The 19,645-nt window shown below is 35.4% G+C and overlaps 1 protein-coding gene across 1 annotated transcript; it reads right to left on the bottom strand.

Annotated features, from left to right (window-relative positions):
* Positions 1 to 278: 278 nt before the first annotated feature.
* LOC120280395 (protein TSS-like) lies at positions 279 to 17,134 on the bottom strand. The gene is given in 24 exon segments (XM_039287238.1): positions 279 to 2,343; positions 4,285 to 4,375; positions 4,551 to 4,663; positions 4,772 to 4,903; positions 5,559 to 5,742; positions 6,909 to 7,042; positions 9,639 to 9,845; positions 9,936 to 10,028; positions 10,315 to 10,629; positions 10,753 to 10,854; positions 10,958 to 11,020; positions 11,973 to 12,525; positions 12,626 to 12,783; positions 12,907 to 13,431; positions 13,733 to 13,774; positions 13,946 to 14,077; positions 14,162 to 14,229; positions 14,309 to 14,366; positions 14,368 to 14,630; positions 15,403 to 15,475; positions 15,931 to 16,023; positions 16,405 to 16,466; positions 16,611 to 16,742; positions 16,936 to 17,134. Coding segments are annotated over 23 exon segments (5,466 nt in total). The 5' UTR covers positions 16,672 to 16,742; positions 16,936 to 17,134; the 3' UTR covers positions 279 to 399.
* Positions 17,135 to 19,645: the final 2,511 nt, after the last annotated feature.

Here is a 19,645-nt window from a genome sequence, read left to right on the forward strand (position 1 = left end):
TGCTGGTAGGGGCCTCTTCACTAGTCAATAAATTGGTCGGTCTGGCTACGTCCGTGCCCCTTACCACTCTGCTGTAAGTAACTTTGAATGACTGTGATCCATATGGTCTATTCAGCAAACTTATTGGCATTCTAAGAGTTTGTTTGCGACGACTTCTTCCTCTTATATAGATACTGAAACTGCCTCCACCTTCATACCTCCTATTGCTTCTTGAGACATAATTTTCTCCACTCACCTGATTTTTTCCTTTAATCTCAGTTTTCAATTCAGTTTTATTTGCTTCAAAACCACAAGATTCTCCAAGTTTTTGTGCATCTGCTGTGTGATTCTCAGTCACTGTAGTTTTCCTATCAGTGATCTCTGACACCGCAAAACCTTCTTCAGATAAAATTTCTTTCTTTACTTCACCAACTGTAGGCTCCGGAGGAGAGTTAGATTCACACCATTTGAATTGCTGGACTGAAGAGTTGCCTCCATCATGGATTCAGAAATTGGATTGATGACAGGTGGAAGAACAGAGAACTCCACTGGATGACAGCCTGGCCATATTGTTCCTTGCATATACTCAGATGCATTTTGATTCATATTGCATTGCCAAGCAAAATGGTTGGGATGGAACATAGAATTGTTCATAGCAAATGTGCTGCTCGGTATTGCTTGTGACTGGGTAAATGGTGGATACATGAAGGGTAAAGGATGGAATATGTTAGGAGGCCGTGGAGATGATGGATAAGGGAGGTGTGGAGATGTGCAGATAGGAGCGGTTGGCAAGGGAGATGCAGGTCCTGGTTGGAGACTGACATTCAAAGGCCATGGTGTGACAGTAGGGATTGCTCCACTTGGGGGAAGACCAACACTTACAGCCACAGGACCAAGCACCACAGCTGGAGAAGGATTAAATGGTGCAGCAGAGGCAGACAACTTCTTGTTTGGGATGTCTCGCAAATCATTGTTGTTCAATGATAGTGTTGCTTTCGTAGTATCACAGGTGGTGACTTCAGTAGTTTCAACCTTTTCAAGATCTTCATTTATGGTAGACGTTAGATTAGGCTCAAGCTCAATGCTTCTTGGCAAAGTATCCTCAGAATGTTCTTTCGATACATTGGAGACTCTGCACTCTACATTCTGCAAGCCACTGTTTGCATCAGGCAAACTAGGTTTATTATCTCCATGACTATCTCTATCTAGTGGTTGTTGCACCTTGTTGTCAACAGCATCATTTGCCAAACAATAGTTGTCTGTCTTTTTCTCACAGAACTCATTTTCTTTGTCCGGGCTCATCAATGTTGACGAATTTTCTTCTTCAACTGTTCCTAAGATTCCTTCCTTCTCATCACCAACCTCAATCTCCTTAGCTGAGAGACAGATATTGCCTTCAGCAACCTCAACCAAATTCTCTTCTTCTTGTTTCAATCTATCAACAGGTTTGAGAACACTAGGATCCACATGATCATCAACCGCAGCTGTCTCCTTCAGTTCAATTTCACTTTTCACAGACACAAATTGCTTATGTAATGAAAGATCCTCCTTTGGTTTCCTGATCTGGATCTTAGTAATAGTTCCAGGAGGTGCCAATGCAACATCTTTGTATGATGGAGATTTGCCAAGACTAACAATCAAATTGCTATGTGATTCAATTACTTCACTGGCTACACCTCTTTGATTATTTATGGCGGTGTCATCTGGGGTAAAACTTGTCTGAAAATCTGGCTGAAGGCTTACTGGCTCGCTACCATGTTTGGGATTATCCATTGCCTCACTACTAACAGACGAAGGTACTGTCTTCACCCTGTATGTTACAGCTTTGTATATTTTCCTTCCAAATTTGGTACCAGGTGACTGAACTTTCATCTGGTGATTATCCGTGTAGCCTCCGGGAAGTATAGTTCGTTTCTTTAACAAGTAGTAACAGCTATTTGAAACAGTAAACTTCTGTTTTGAATGAACTACTTCATCATTAATATCATTCTTCTGATAGCTGTAGACCTTTCCAAAACTTGAACGTCGTTGCTTGAATCGCCGTCCAGCAAGGCCAGCTGACCTTGGTCTTTGAACAGGTTGCCAGCCATCTTCTACCTCAGTGTTTATATCTGCTAAATCTTCTTTAATAACAGATTGCTGCTTATCAACCACTCTTTCTGACTGTCTGGAAACTTCAATATGTTCCTTGATTAGAGTGTCTTCTTCTTTAGGCTCAACAAGTGGATTGCTACTAGGCATATCAATTTGGCTATATATGGTTTCTTTAACTTGCTTCTCATCATCAGAAGTTGGTGCATTTGAATCTTTAGAAGATAGATCAGAACTTGTCACCTTCAAGCTTTGTGAGGATCGCCCTTTCAACTGAACCAGTTGGAATTGTATTAGTTTGTGCAAGAAAACACAAATCTCAGATATCAAATATTCTCAAAGGTTTTTCTGGAAAAAAAAACTGTATTTCTCCTTCAATTTTATTACATTGAATTAGAAGGTGGTTATATTCTTTGCATTCATGTACAGTAAATACTAATTACTCATACAAAGGTGTGGATCTTCAATTGTCTGAACAAGCCAAGGGCTTCTCGTTCTTCCCTGAAAACAAATTTCAAGCCCAATACTTCCACAGATGGTCATGGGCCAACTATTAATTGCCTAAATTGATGTAGTTTGGCTCAAGACAAGGTAAAGATTATTAAAGCCTGGTCCCCAAAGCTAAAAATCATATCCAAGAACGAAGTAATCCCCAAAGTATCTAAAAGTAATGTATTTTTCACAATAAATTGTAAATGTAACATATAGCCCTCAATAAATTTGTGAAGAAAATTCAAGTCTGATCAATCCAAGCTAGAATGAGTGTGACCCTCCTCAATATCAGCCACTACTTATTTTTGAGATAAGTAGCCTGCTCAACCTAGGTTTGTTGTAGGGCTAACTCAAGTTCTTCCAACAGTGTAATTCTTTAAAGAATATACTAGAGCAATTGTAGGTCAAGAAGCATAACACATACACTTTACTCCACATGTCAATAAACATACAACTTAGGTGGTTCAAAGCTTAGATTGCAGTAGATCGCTATTAAATAGCAATCTGTACCACAGTTTGACAGAGGACCTTTAGGGTACCTTGGGGAAATGCACCTAGTGTGGTAACTAAGTGGGTGGCTTTAGAGGCATGTACAAACTCATAGTGAGGAGCATGACCTTGCTCATAAAGGTAATGAAATTATCTGCAAAGCCAACAATGGAATCCTGCACTAGCTGCTGCTTTTGAAGCATGGAAGAATATCAAAACTATGAATTCAAATCAGTAGATACACTAGATTCACAGATGTGTTAGATAGAAAGTAAGAGAATTTGGAAATTCTTGTTTACTCTCCTAATTGTAATTAAACTCGGACCGATCTTTCACTAAATAAGGATTGAACAGAATAAATAATGAGTATCCTATGAACCTATAATATGTATTTGTATATAAATTTAAGACGTTCAAACCTTGTGCATACATCCAAATACATACGAGACCTAAATACAAGAATAAGATAGAGGACTAAACAATTATTTAATAAATAAACAAGTGGTCAAACTAAAAGAAGAAGAAAAGCTGAGACACCACTACTCCTGCAGTAACTATCACAAAATTAAGTTATTCGGTGTGTTAAAACTCAAGAAATTTAAATAGGAAGAAGTTTGAATTCTCTTGGTTGCAAAGCATTATAAAAGCAAAACTAATCAGATGGTTGTTATAAAAATTTTAACATCAACAAGATGATGGAAGTTATGAGGATCCAGAGAAAAGGCCAAGAATATGCACATCTCAAATGACTATTGTGCAAGGCCCAATCGCGAACTGGCACAAGAAGCCCATTCAGAATGTATCTATGAAAGATCCAGCATTTACCAACATTTAACAACATTTACATATTAATCTAGCATTGCCAAAGATCATTAGATAAACAGGTATCCTGTGTTGTACTTACATATATCCAATTCCTCGAAAAAGCGGATCAGATAATTAATGTTCTTCAGAAGAATCCACAAATAAAGGTTGAATTTAAGTTCATGAGTGAGCCAGGATAGCATGCATTCCATATGGACAATGATTACACCTTATATGATAGACTAATGTATCAATTCAAGCTCTTATTCTTAAGGATGCTGCTGTATGTTTCATGTAGTATTACCATTCTGAAATCAAATATCACAGTGCTTTCTTATAAACCCTTATTCCGGTCATATTCCTTTTCCAAGAAGATAATTTTAGTAAGTCTATTATCAACAAAAAAGTGAATTATGTTTAGGGTCATACCTTCAAACTGAGATTTTTTCTCTTAGCTGATTCAATATCTCTTCCCCTTAGATCTTCATCAGGATTAATGTAATCAAGGAGGTCTGAAACACTGCCAACAAGTAGAAAGAAAATTTTTTAAGAACCTCATCACACAAATCAACAATAATAGGCAGTAAAAGTTGTCATACAATGAAGTACAGATCTTTCTGACTTATATGCACCAACTAAGAAAGCTAGACAAAGTTATATTAATGAATAATTCTCCTAATAAAGCATTTATATACCTCAGGTGCCCTTTGCTGGCAATAGATGCATCAGGCTTACGGGTTCCATTGCGAGCTGCTTCTTGCTGCTCAAAAGCCTTAGACTCAAAATACTCTAGCCAAGCAGCAGCATCCTGCAAAGGTAACGCAATATGAACTATTGATGCTTGACACAGCCATCAAAAGATTTAAAAGTGAAATATGAATCAGCTCCTTTTCAGCCTAACTTTCAGAGAGTGTACCTGAGTACGTAAATCATCAGGACCAAGTTTGGCACGAAGAATTTGCAAAGTAGTTTGTTCATGCTGAACACTTAGAGCATACGCTTCCATTAAGGAGAGCGCAATGGCTATAGCATGGTAACTGGCTGCTGTCTGAAGAATATTAAAAACAGAAAAAGGTAATTTTTTTGAAAATGCTAGAAGAATTTAGAGAAGACAGCCACTTTACAAGTGCGGTTAAGACTAACGCATTTAATTCTTCTTATATCACGCATAGTAGGAGATTTTGCCACTGAGATGTGCTTTAATTAAAACATGTTGACAAGAGACAGTGATATGAATCCTGTCAAGCTACTAGTCAAACAGCAGCAGAATAAGATATTCTGCTGCAGGTTTACATATATACCAGCATATGTAAACTATATGCTAATTTTTTTTCCATTCATTTTACTATATGTATAATGGATGGGCTGGTAACCAAAATGAAGTCATTCGGCTGCAAGTACCTTGACATCAGAAAGGAATTGGGATATGCTTTCAAAATAAGAACTGACACAACAATGGATGAGCTAATAAACATATTTGAGCAGAATTGATAAGATCCCAGTCGAAAAATTTCTACTTCAGATGCATAACATGAATAACTCAGAAAAAGGAATTGTCATGTTATATGTTGAACAATTTGGCATCACAATAAATACTCCAAATCACAACCTCATTTAGATTGGCATAAATTGCCAGTATCTAAAGGTTGTCAACATTTCAGAACTCTAAACCGTGAATAGAATTTCAGGTATTAAGAGAAGACCTGTATATGATCTGTGCCAAGTAATCGCTGGTTGCATTTCAACGCTTTATGAAGATATCTAAGTGCCACATGCACATTCCCAAGGCCTTCCTCCATCATAGCAACATTTATGTATGTGGCAGCTGTGTTTGGATGAGATGGGCCACAAGTAAGATGTAGAAGATATAACGCACGCTTCACATACCTAATTACAAAGATAACAATACTGTCACTGAGAAACTAAATGTAACGTCAAAAATAGAATGGTCAAGAAAAAGAAAGAAAACAACAAAAAAAGGTACAAGCATTTAAAACTAGCTTACATAATGAGAAAATCAAATAATTAAGACGGCTGTAGCTCTCTTTTTTAGAATTCACAACCTGTATAGGTGATTTATCATTTGGGAGAGTGATTTCCTGCCAATTTGGCCATCGATTGACAATTACCAAATTGTCACCTGTATCTTAAGCCATGGTCTTTGAAATTTTAATAAACACATCTGCCAAAAGGGTCTTCTTGTTAATACCATCTCTAAAGACCTCACCTCCCTCAAGGAAGAAAGTCATCTTGACCTAATTATTATAACTTCCAAAGGTACCTCTTATGGTCAAGAATGACTATATATTAGCCTAATAATTCTCCTCCCCGAATTTGACATAAGGTCATTCTGATAATACAGATTTACAATATACAAAGTTAGTTATAATATTGCAGAATCATGCGATTTTTGTCTTTATACCATTTTCTCATAACCAATTATCTGACTAAAGATATGATCATAAATCTATAATGATATATGTCCTAAACTTGTTTGGTCTATTATCCCCATTAAATTACCTAAAATTTCTATAGTTCCAACATTTCATCTACCAAACAAACCTGAGCTCTTGGTATTTAGATCCATATGATCTGAATCTGCATCGAGCCAGAAAGAGTTTAGACCAACTAGCTTATATCCAGACACTCGAGCTACACCTTGCAAATGAAATAACTGACTATATTTCTCTTAAATGATTGTCACACCAGAACAATTGTGGTATTACCAGGATTCAAATAACTCAAAATGATGAGTACCAAAGTTTATTAGGACAGAACACAATTTACTTAGCTTGACCAGCCCTGAGGGCTGGAGTTGACTTCTATAAAAAGCTATGACCTAATTGATTTGAATTCCAAAAACAGTAAAGGTGATGAACTGCATAAAAACAGTGAGCACAAGCTTCAGAATCATAAACAGTAGTCACTTTCCATCATACCAAATGTAAATTGATAAAAATAATTATGACCAACCATATTGATTTTAGAAAAAAAAAAAAAAGCATGCCATATAGAAGCATGATCTATCCATACAGTTCCAGGACCCAGCTTACTTGAGAGCCAATTCTGTATGCTGAAGCCTGTAATAGAATACAGCAAGGTCCCCATAACTCTTCATTGTATCTGGATGATCCAATCCAAGCTCCCTCTCATTAATATCTAATGCCTTTTGTTGATAAATTGTGGCCTGTAAATGTTGTGGTCGGTAAAACATTTATCTTAATGGAGATGTAAGAGAATAAAGCAACATCTTAATAACCCTTTGCATCATATAAATTATATAATTTTTCTTTCTTTCAAAAGAGTTCAAAATTTTCTAGATATGCAAAAGATTGATATACTTTCTTTCTGTAGAAAATAAAAGCATATCTAGTTACAAAATATCACACTTAGTCTTGGATGGTTAATGAAATATTAGACTAAAGCACACTACCCTAGCATCAAGCAGGAAGGGAATGCATACTAGGAAAATGAAAGCAATTATTATTTACTGATTCTTGAATAAATGCCAGAATTTAGAAAATTACCATAATTTAATGCTCCAAACAATCAACATACTCATGGCTCGATGAATAAATAATGCAATTTTATTGTTTTTCTTATATTTGGTAGAAAATGGATGGAGCAAAACATTAAAAATTACTGCATATGGTATCAATATATAACCCTTCAATAAAGTAAGTAATTTTGATCAAAATAATTTGCACTACCATAACAAATTGAAAATTATTGCATATTTATTGCATCATAGTTAAATTTTTTAGGTAAAAATTTTGGTTTTATAAGGGTATAGATACAACAAAAACTTTGGCAAGGCCATATATGTAAAATACCCTATACAAAGGTGTAGAACTTTGAAAGGGGCATATACAAAATACATATGTGTATATATATACAAACATTAATAACAAAATTCTTTTTTGCATAAGGAATCATATGCAAATAAATTTATTTTAGAGGGGCATACATGTAATTACAAACTATGCAAAATAAATAATATTTAATAAGGTAAGTATGCCTTCCAATATGGTATAATTAGCTAAATTATCATATAGAGGGAGAGGGAGTAAAATTGCTCAAGGAAAAAAGCAATGAATGTTGTCCTAAGTTGGGCAAATTTATCCCATAGGCAAGCATTGAATAAAAGTCCATATAATTTTGTCCAAAGGGGCAAGAAAAAAAAATGCTCTTCTGTCCTATCTTTGCTACAGTGCAGCAAACAAGGTATCAAAATACCTAAACAGGTTTTACCCCCAAACCAATCTGTTCAAAGTACCTAAACCTGAATGATAAAATTGCTCAAGGAAAAAGCAATGAATGTTGTCCTAAGTTGGGCAAATTTATCCCATAGGCAAGCATTGAATAAAAGTCCATATAATTTTGTCCAAAGGGGCAGGAAAAAAAAAATAGTCTTCTGTCCTATCTTTGCTACAGTGCAACAAACAAGGTATTTAAATACCTAAACAGGTTTTACCCCAAACCAATCTGTTCAAAATACCTAAACCTGAATACACCCATCTCATAAACATGTTGATCCACCTATCAACATACTTATATAGTTTATGTTGATGTAAACACAGCCCATTTTGTTTCACTTAACCTGTCCGACATGACTTAGTTATTACAAAATAAATGCTCATAAAATTTTTAGGGAGTCAATCTCTAGATTTTCATCTTGAAACTTAATCATAAGAAATATATTAAATAAGTTACGACTATCCCCCATAACAATAATAATGAAAAATAATAATAATAATCTTCATCATCATCATCATAATAATAATAATAATAATAATAATAATAATAATAATAATAATATTATTATTATTATTATTATTATTATTATTATTATTATTAATAAATTGACCTGTGACTAGGCCCAACTTTATGGGTCGGTTCAATGAACAAAACCCACATAATTCAATCCACTGGTCAATGAACAAAGCCCACATAATTCAATCCACTGCTCAAAGTCAATAAGTAAATAAAGCATACAAAGCAACTTATAATATTAAAGAACTTTTGCATGGCCCTAGCCACATTGCATCAAATATTATCGACTATGATGGTTCTTCGATGTATGATAATTAATAGTCATTGTCAAAAATTCCAAATGGAAATTCGTGGTTCAATGAAATTGGATTATATATTTTAGGTAAATGTTTAGAGAGAAATTAGAATAAATGAGATATTAAATGCAAAAAGTTCTATATAAGAAAATTTACAGATACACTGTTTCAAGAGTTAAGCTGACTTCTCACCAAAATGATTACACATAAATCAAACTAGTGAACCTAAGTTAGCTGCGCCCTGACTTAATTTTTGCAATAAAATGGGGAGAAATACCTCCTTGGTATGTATGCTAAACTAGATTAGGTTTGTATTGTCATTCTTGTTCTAACTTACCACCATTATATATATATATATATATATATTAAGAACTATCTTTGACAATTTCTGACTTTCGAGTAAGTTCAATTCAGGAAAGCACAGACAAGCAAAATACTATCTGAGAACTTGAAGTTTTTTAATTGATAAACATAATTATAAAAAATAAAAATTCTATTCCTTTGGCAATCAGGTCGGGAAAAAAAAACTAAGATACAGATGTCACACCAATCTAGTTTGTAGCTTTCAGCATATTATTAAAATTTTGGGATCAGAATTTATCTGGTAACGATGGGCAAGACTGAAAGCTTGGGATATAAGCAATTATAGATAATTAATGGCTCAAACTCTTGTATTTTAAACTTAATGCAAGTGGAAACAAAGGAGTAAACTACCTGATTGAAGTCTCCGGTATGGTAGAGGACAACAGCTAGCAGGCTGTAGGCTCCAGCGGTCATACGATGGTAAGGACCACACACTGCTATCAGCTTTGCAAGAGCCTTTGTTCCATAGTTAACCGCATCTTCAAGTTTACCCTTATCTAGAGCAGTTTTTGAGGATTCTAAAAGTTGTCGCCCATCAGCAGAAGAGCATGCAACTTGCTGCAAGGATATAAGCAAGCAGCAAGTATTCAGTTGAAATAATCAAACAATAATTCTCGTATCCATAATGCCGCACGGACTGCTCATTACCTTATGCACAGGTACCAGGCTAACAATATCAAATTTGTGGAAAGGAAATGCAGAATCCATATCAAAGTCCCTTGGTGCCAACTCAATACCCACCTACAGTAATGCACACATCAATTAAAAATTACATTAGATCTTTGGCACATTGCAATACCTACATCTATAACCAATCTCCATTCATCTTGTTTGATAACAAAACCCCTACTCTCATTCCCCTCATATAATAGTAGAACTAAATCTCCCAGCTCATTACTACTCAATTACCAATTAATTCTATTTAATTAGTTTCAATCTCCAAAACAACTACTCCTATTTTCTATAATTTCAGAATGTTGAAAGAACCATATTTTCTCCCATCTCTTTCTTTGCAGATATTTATTACCTTATGGCACAGGCCCCTTAGAATGGCATATTTTCTCACATCACAGTAACTTGTCTTTGAGAGTTCCCACTTGTATCGCTTTTTCAAGAAAGTCTCCAGCCATTTCCACACGAGGTCATGCACACCAGCAAAATTTGAAGTTCCAGTATCACATTTCCCAAGAAGCAAGTTCAGTGTTGCAGCTACAGAAATAGCCAAGTTCCCAGCATCAGAAGCAGCAACAATAACAGCTCGTACTATGTGCTTGAAAGCTCTTACAATCATCTCATGAATACAGAGAGACTGTACATGGGACAACTTCTCTGACAGTTTAACCTAATAGAGAAAATTGATCATGATAAATGAACAAAAGCTGATTCGTAGAACTATAGTTTCAATGGGTATCATTATAACAAAGCTAGGTCTAAAAAGTGCTGCCAAGAGAATGAAAATACTTACAACTTGCCCTAAAGAACGCATCCGTAAGCCTCTAGTATGCATGAAATCAGTTAGGGTCCGACCATCAACAGGTGAAAGTTCCAATGAACCAAAATCTGCAACCTGAATCAGATATCATATTTATTTTGAGCCTAATAGTGGCAGGCCACCAACAGGAAAAAAAGGAAAAAGACTGTCATACCACATGTAAGAAGATCACACTTACCAGCTTTGGAAGGGCAACTTCATCATAATATTTTAGAGCCATCTCAGTTAATTCCTGCAGAGACTGTTTCCCAAAAGTTTTACATTACAATTAAAGCTACATTAATGTCCTTAGTTTGCTAACACACAAGTAGCACTATCCACGTGAGAGTTGATAAATTACTACAAAAAGAAGGGAAACAAGTCAAACTTTAAAGCCATTTCGCGACTGACATTAATTGAATATAAATAATGCATAAAAAAAGGCATAGTTTGTTTACACAAATATGAAATCAAAAACAAGACAAAGGCAAAAAAAAAAACTTTTCAATCATTATTAGATACCAAACAATCAAATTGGAACGTGAAATTGAACTTAGAGCATTAATAAAAACTGAGCAGATACAAGGTGTTATTCTCAGTGTATTCATGCCATATTAGAACCATCAAACTAATACATGGTAACTCATAATCATCGATGTTTTATAAGGCTAATATAACCATTTTAAACCTAGTGCAAGTATGTGCACAACCAAATTTGACCTCAATGTTAGAAAATCTATATTCACCCTAGATTTGCTTCTTAGTCATATAACAAAAAAAGTAAAAGAAATTTTGCAGTGCTCTCACTATGAGCAACCTGTAACTCAGAAAAGACATGTTGCACTCAGTAAGCCATCATGTAAAGTCAACAAATCAAGTTTTGGGTTGAATTGGGCCCAGATTATGTGTTTGGTTTGCATCTAACTTGCCATTAACATATTGGCAATTCACATGGGTGCCTGTGTTGAGTTAAGTCTATGGAATCATGGATTCTGGGTATTGCGTGCCACACAGATACTAAATGAATTTGAAATTCATAGTACTCTCAAACATTAGCATCTTTCCTAATCAACTTATATAATTCTATGTGAGGATCCTCACAACACAACATACAAGTCATTCATCCTTATTGATTCTCATCATGAAATAAATCATACACAGTTCAGTCAAGGAAATAGGTTTAACATATTTACTCTTTTGTCATTAATTCATACCTTCTGATGGAGTCCTGTTTCTGACTCTTTCAATCGTGCAAACGCCACATCAGATAACAAATCTTTAAGCAATTCCTTTTCAGATGATTTAGTCTCTCCTAAAGATTCTCGACTAGATGAGATGGTCCGTTGAGTTTCCAAGCCAATTATGCCTTCAGGTGATTTTCCATCAACCAATAAGGTATTCTCATCGTTGACATCAGATTTCTTTTTGGGGTCCCTGAGGAATTTAAGAGGCTTTCCAAGACCTTCAACCTTTGTTTCAGTTCTAACCATCTCATTAGTTTGCTTCTTATCCTTCCCTCCGGCTTGTTTCTTATCTTTCTCTGCATTCTTCTGATCTTGCAAATGTTGAATCCAGCAGGCTCCAAGTTCCCATCGCACAAATATATCATGATCAATTTCCTCTTCCTCAAGCTTTGCAAGACTTGCCTTCACCACATTCTCAACTAAAACTTGAGCCGAAGCAGTTTCCTCTTGCTTTATACCCTCTGAATGATTAGAAGTTCGTTTTTGCTCTAACACTGGACTTTTGTGAAGAAGCATCCTCAAACTGAAATAGCAAATAAACATTTTATGAGTTTAAAAAAAAATCAAGAAGCTCCCTTACTAATGAATATATTACATAGATTTATCTATGCACTCATAAACACCTGTTAATATTTAATGCATTAGCACCCCCTTCTGGATGATCATTAATGTCAACACTTTGCATAGCATCATCCACCTTGAATTTTTCATTATACTCAACTTTCACGACTGCAATATAACCACAGTATCTAATGTTGACAACACCTAAAGTGGCAAAATCCTGCAACATGCCAAAATTAGTATGATATTGAACTTACTGCATCAAAATAGTTCTACGCATTTAAAGAGAATGAAAATTAATTGCCTGGCAAATGAAGATAATAAGTGTGAAAATTTGTCTTACATGGGCTGCAGTATTTTCATCTGCAGTAACTCCCTTAAGTATATTTTTTTCTGCAAGTTGTTTGCATTCAATTTCAGTGATCTTAGTCCCATCAATCTTGGTATCCACCTTACAGCTTGCATCCGAAACATCCCTAAAGACAGTAATGTTAAAATCTCCTACTGTCTCTACATACAAAATTCCATCCTTCTCAATTAAAGGTGTGATTAAGTTCCTCTCCATGACATGCCGTACAGCTGCAACAGCTCTGAAGATTGCAACATCCACAAAGAGACTATGAAGCAGGAATGCTCTTCTGTCACGATCCTGCCTCTCCTCGGTGGTTTTGCAAGGCATTGTTGTGAGGAGCAAAAATTCATTAGCCCAAGCTAACATATCACTTTTGCCATCTCTTCCCCATCCACCCCCATTGCCTCCCCATGTTTCATCCTCTGCAGGAAGGGGGGTAAATACCGATGGCAATTGAGCAGCAAATGGAGGAACAAGCCATGTGTTTGCCCGAAATCCATAGGGAAGATTTCCAAACTGAAAGAGATAGACAGCATTCAAATTTACTCCAAGGAAAAAATGTGAAGAATACAATGGCTACAAAAACATGATTTTCTGAAAGTTCTCACTATATTATGATTTATTTATAAAACTTCGCAATTATGCAATCAGAGAGATGAGACTGAGACTTATAAAATTGTTTCAGATCATAACACACATTCATCCTCCATGCATTCAAACCATAATTTTACCGAGATATGGCAGATAATTGAACAAGTATAATATGAACAACTAGAAAAAGGCAATAAATAAATAAATAAATAAATAAAAATCCAACCTTATTATGGGCCACAAATGCCTTCATGAGTTCCTCATAAGCCTGTCAATCACAAAGTCACAAAATAATGAGAAAGCAATAAGTTTTAGTATTACCATCACCTCTACTAAATAGTTTCAAAGCAAGTATAAACTAACCTTCAAATTGAACTATCTATAAGCATCCCAATAACACCTAAATAACAATTGCGGGTGAAGAGAAATTAGAACTCACATTGTCAAAGGCTCTGTTGAGCTGCCTCAGCAGATCAACAAGGTTGTGGCAAAGCACCCGGTGCTTCCCCACACTGTAAAACCCTCTGGTGCACGCTTCCACAAGCGATAGCTTTCCATTGCAAAGCTTGACCTTCAATTTTATCACAATCCATCAATCAATCAATCAAAACATCCAAAATCCGACGATCATCTAACCCAACAAAACTACACTCACTTCAAGGAAGAACAGATGATCTTCAGACGGCCGCTCATCCTGCCGAATCGTAGAAGTTCTCTTTATAACTGCAAAAAAGGAGGAATAACTTTCCAAATCGAAAAGAAAATATTGAAAATGCATCTCATGAGAGCAAGGCGAGCAAACATTGAATCGGAGGAGTGAGATGCGAAAGCGAAAAGAAATCATAGAATGATCCAAGCTTTAGGGCAAGAGCCGCTCATCTCGGCCTCCACATCCGCCGACGCATCCTTGGGAGACGACGGTGGAGACTGCTGCGCACGCTGCCGTTCAGACCGGCTCCTGGCCAGCCCTCCGGCACCGACACCGACACCGGCGGCGGCGCCGGAGCCGGAACCGGCGATCTCCTTGGCATCCTTGGACGCATTGGAGCCGAAGCAAGAGGTGCACGCGACGATGTCGAGCAGGCGTCTCACGTGCGCCACGGCACGTTCTACGTCGTAGACCTCTGCACTCGAAAGCGACAACGTAAGCTCGCTTTAATAATGTATTTTTGCATCTATACCCCCGTAAATCTCGTAATTTCTTATTATGCTCTCTAAAATTATAAGTTTATAATTACTATTTTGTTTAGGGCTATACTGTATATATATATAAGTATGTAAAACAAAGATTTATGTATGATCTTTGCATATATACCCTTATCAAACTAGTAATTTCATGCATGCAGCTCAAAAATTAGAATTATAATTTGTTTTGGAGAACACGTGTAAAACAAAGATTTTATCATGATTAATACATTTGTATCCCTTTAAAAACCTTATAACTTCATATATATATATATACTCTTTTTAACGTACACACTTCTAAATCTCAGTATAAATATTGTAAAAATTGAAGTTTGTTCATTTTTGTCAAATTATATCCCTAAAAAACCTCACAATTTTAACTTTCTAAAATCAAAATCACAACTTCCCAAGGCAAACACCCAAAAGAAAGCCTTTTTTTTTATTTTCAAACCCCAATAAAAATACAGAATTTTACATGAACCCCTCCAAAGTCCAAAATCAAATTTACAAATTTTTACGGGTTTATATGCAAAGCAAATCTATAAAGGACACCCACGCTCAGTAACTCAGCCTTTTATTTTTTTTCTTGTCGAACTTTGATCATTTTTTCACCTAGACCCTTACAACCACTGTAAATCAAAAATAGAATCTTTATAGGGGTATATATGCAAAAGAGGCAAGCCACCATTTACTACCAAAATGCAATATTACCTTCAACCAACGTAAGAATGCAAGGCTTGAGTGCTGCCACGTCAACAGTGTCCTTCAATCCCGGCCCTCGGACCTGAGATCATAAAACCAATAATAAGACTAACAACGCTACTCTTCATTACTTATAACAATATAATATATACTCTAAAATAATTTAAAAAAATATAAATACAAAATAGAATTCTTAATGAGCAGTAACAAGGCATGTGCGAGTCACAGCACGAAACATTCCTTTTATGTGAAAAACAACCATGTCCTCCTCACTTGCAAGTACACCAATCCCCATGCTTCTTTTTTTTTTTTAATTACAAAAATAACTAATATTTTATTTCCCATTTTCAAAATTAAAAAAATAATAATAATAAATTATAATTTCCAAAGTCGATCTCATAACAATTTCACAATTTTGGTTTAGAGGTGGCTTGACAAATTACACAAAAAGACATGGAACTATTCCTTCATTTTCCACAACAAAATAAGAGCCACAAGAAAGGAGTAGGAGCAAGCAAACAAACAGCGTTCACGTACCTCATGAGACAACGAGTAGTTCGTGATGCAACAAGTGACGGTGTTCACACACAGTAGTCTCCTCACATCAATGATCCTGTCCGTTGATATCCCCTGCCAAAATTCATCTCACCCGTCCATTCATACACGTCAGCATCACATATATATTTATATATATATACTTAAACTTAAATTAATGATTAATCAACACGGGTAAAACATGTTCCCTCTTTCGTGGATACAAACCCTTTTGTGTATTTCCCCCTACTGTGTTTTCCATGTTGCGTGAGTCTCACGTGATATCTTCCCTCTCTCTCTCTCTCTCTCTCTCTCTCTCTCAAGTTTTTTAAGTCTTAATGTTAATTATTATTTGTTAAAAAAAAATCAAAATATCTCTAGTTATTTATTTCATCAATGGAAAAAAACAACTCAAGTTTTGATATTTATTATTTAAAAAAAATAAAGAGCATATATTAGTGTTAGTATCATTACTACCTTGAGCACAACAAGAGACTCATCCGGCAAGCAAATAGTGATGTCCATGGCCACAGGAAGAACTGCAAATCAAAACAACAGAAAAAAAAAAAAATTAAAAAATGAAAGGGTTTTGGATTGGATTGAGAATTCAAGAACCAGACAGAAATGAAAGAAGACAAACACACACACACACACAGAGAGAGAGAGACAGAGAGAGAGTGTACTCTTGTCATCTTTCTTCTTCTTTTCGCCTTTGGATTTCCCACGGCCAGACTTGGGAGCCATGAAGACAAAAGCAAGCTTTGGCGGTGGTGGCTGGAGAAGTTAAGCTTAGCTGAGCTGAGCTGAGCTGGGGCCTGGGGGAATAATAATTATAGAGAGATTGTGAAAAGTTTATAGTGGAAAAGATGAGGTATTTGCTTTAGATAATGGGGGAGAATTAAGATAAGGGACGTCGGTGGTATAATAGTATATGAAGATGAAAAGAAGAGCGCACCAAATAAATGTGGAAAAAATTAGGGATTTGAAAGATGGGAATGGAGAACTTACCAGAAAGAAAGAAGGAAGAAGGGGGAGAGGTTGGGATGGGGGAAAAGTGAAGAGTTAAAGAGGAGAGGATGATGGTGAGGAGGAGGAGGAGGAGAGAGATGGAGATGGAGATGGAACCGCCATTGAGGATTGGTGGGGGTAGGGGTGGATAGAGAACGAGAGAGCGTGATAAGGGAGGAAGGGCGGAGATTTAAGGGTCAGATGGAGAAATTGGCAGTTTATGGACAGTCTTCTCATTTCATATTCATACATACACTATCTTTTTCTTTTTTTCTTTTTTCTTCTCTATTTAAATAATAAATTGTTTTATTATTTTAATTATTTCTTAATTTCTGAAAATGGTAATTTATATAGAGAGAGAGATATGTGGTTTATATTATAATAAAGTAATAATTTAAAAAAAATTAATATTAGAAATTTTCATGTAAATTTACCAATAGCTTGAGTTAGAATTTTTTTTTTCTATGCCATCAGTGGAATATGTGAGTGATAGTGTCATTAATTCTTATGTAGAAGGTTAAGGTTCAATGTACACCTGACCCCGATTCGGTTCGAACTGTAGAATCAAACCGGAACTGGCACTATTAGAACTGAACTGGAATTGTAAAAACGGTTTCAATTCTAAACCGAAGCCTTGAACCATAATTTTAAAATTCCGACTAAGATTTTTATGAGTTGAAAATTGGAATCCAAACTGAATCGGAACCAAACCGCCGGTTCTGATTCTATTTTTATTTCTTGAATAAAAAGTATGTATAATATAATTTTTATAATTTTTAATTAATTGGAACCAAATTATTTGGAACCGAACCGAACCTAGAACGGAACCTTAAGACTACGGTTCGGTTTTGTTTCTATAGTTTATAAAACAGGAACCAACAATTTCAAATCGAAATTGAACCGTAACCAAACCGTGGTGAGGTCTAGTTCAATGACTCTATTCCAAAAGATGGCTAAAGATTTGAGATACCTATGTCACCATGTGTAGTGGCTTATCTAAAAAATAATCTTATATATGTAATAAAAAGAAACATCCACTATAGAATGTCTATCGTTATAGGACTCAGTAGTAAACTAGTGGGTCAAAAAAAAAACATAAAATTCATGTAAATTTGTATATATATTCATGTCATTAAAAGATTTGAGCCTTACTAAATGGTTTATCCGTAGAAAAAGTTGCATATACTCACACGAACCACTATTTTTAATTTTTTCAAAATTTAAAGAAAATTTAAAATATATAAATTAAAATCTTTATGAAAATTTATCCATATAACCACAAATAACTCAATGGATTTTTTTTCAAAAAAATAAAATATAAAAAAACTTAATGTGTGGTGCGGAGACAAGAAAACAGAGCGGGTGGGGAATACTCAACCTAAAGGAATTCGATAATGCACTTCTAGAGAAATGGTAGTGGAGATAGCAATCAAAATCCCACATATGGTGAGAAGCCAAGGTGATTTACTATACTTACTATTAGAATTGCAAAACATGGAATCTCATCTGCAGATACCTGGAAGGAAATCCTTCTTTTGGAATGGAGTCCTTAATTGTTTGCCTATTTTCATATCATGTATCACCCCTGAGATTCAGGATGGTGGTGCTATGCTGTTTCTGGTATGATAGATGGGTCATTAACTGTGCACCCATGTACCTCTACCTTGAGTTGTTCACGGAGTCACAATAATCGTTTGGAACTATACTTGATCTATCACATCAACTACAATCGCCCATGAGACAGATTGCCCTTACACTTTTATACAAACTCAGTAGAAATGTTCGCAAAGCCTAATTTCTAATGGTTGTTTCACAGTCAAGTATTTATATGGTTTCCTAAATCATGGTGCTACTCTTTGCTCGATGAGAGATTGTCTAGAAAGAGGCATGCCCCAAAAATCAACCTCTTTAACTAGTTGGTATGGAATAATAACATTCTCACTTCTTAAAACTTGGCGGCTAGAATATGCAACAAGCTATCGACTACCACCTATGTATTATGTCATGTGGTAATTGAATCAATTGATAACTTGTTTTTTCTCCCATAATGGAATGCAGTTGGGATTATTTTACCTAGTTGTTTAGACTCTCTAATTTGCCAAGAACTTTGCATGATCTTTGAGGTAGTTGGACATCCCAATTTACCCAACCATTAAGAGATATTAGAGATCTCCTCGCAAGGACCATAACTTGGAACATTTGGCTTGAGAGGAATGTTGCCATAAAAAATTTTCATCATGCCTTGTTATTAGGGTCAAGATTATTTACATGCATCAGTCGTGGATTGCAACGTCCCCAAATGCTAAGAAGGGCAAACTAAAAAGATTTAGGTGTTAGCAAAGTGCAATTTAGAGTTTCTTAGACACCATATCGAAGGAGATCAAGAAGAGATGACAACTTAACAAAGAGAGGGGCCTCGCCTAACTGCTCCTACTTTGCATCGCCCTAGGGTTTACAGGGCCTGCTCCTTTATTCGTTTCCTTTCTATTCTATAGTGTATCTATGATTTATTTCAATTATCTTCTTTGTACTCTCTTCTTGTTATACGACAATATTTACATCTAATGGATTGATTTTGTGTTGTTTTGTTTATGTTTATGTATTTTTATTATTATTTGAATAAATGTAGTTTATCTTTTTTAAAAAAATAATGTAAAATGATTGATAAAACTTAACATATCCTTTTAAGAAAATGATACCACTATTTGAA

The sequence above is a fragment of the Dioscorea cayenensis genome, chromosome 17 (assembly GCF_009730915.1).
Source record: "Dioscorea cayenensis subsp. rotundata cultivar TDr96_F1 chromosome 17, TDr96_F1_v2_PseudoChromosome.rev07_lg8_w22 25.fasta, whole genome shotgun sequence".
NCBI classification, from domain to species: domain Eukaryota; kingdom Viridiplantae; phylum Streptophyta; class Magnoliopsida; order Dioscoreales; family Dioscoreaceae; genus Dioscorea; species Dioscorea cayenensis.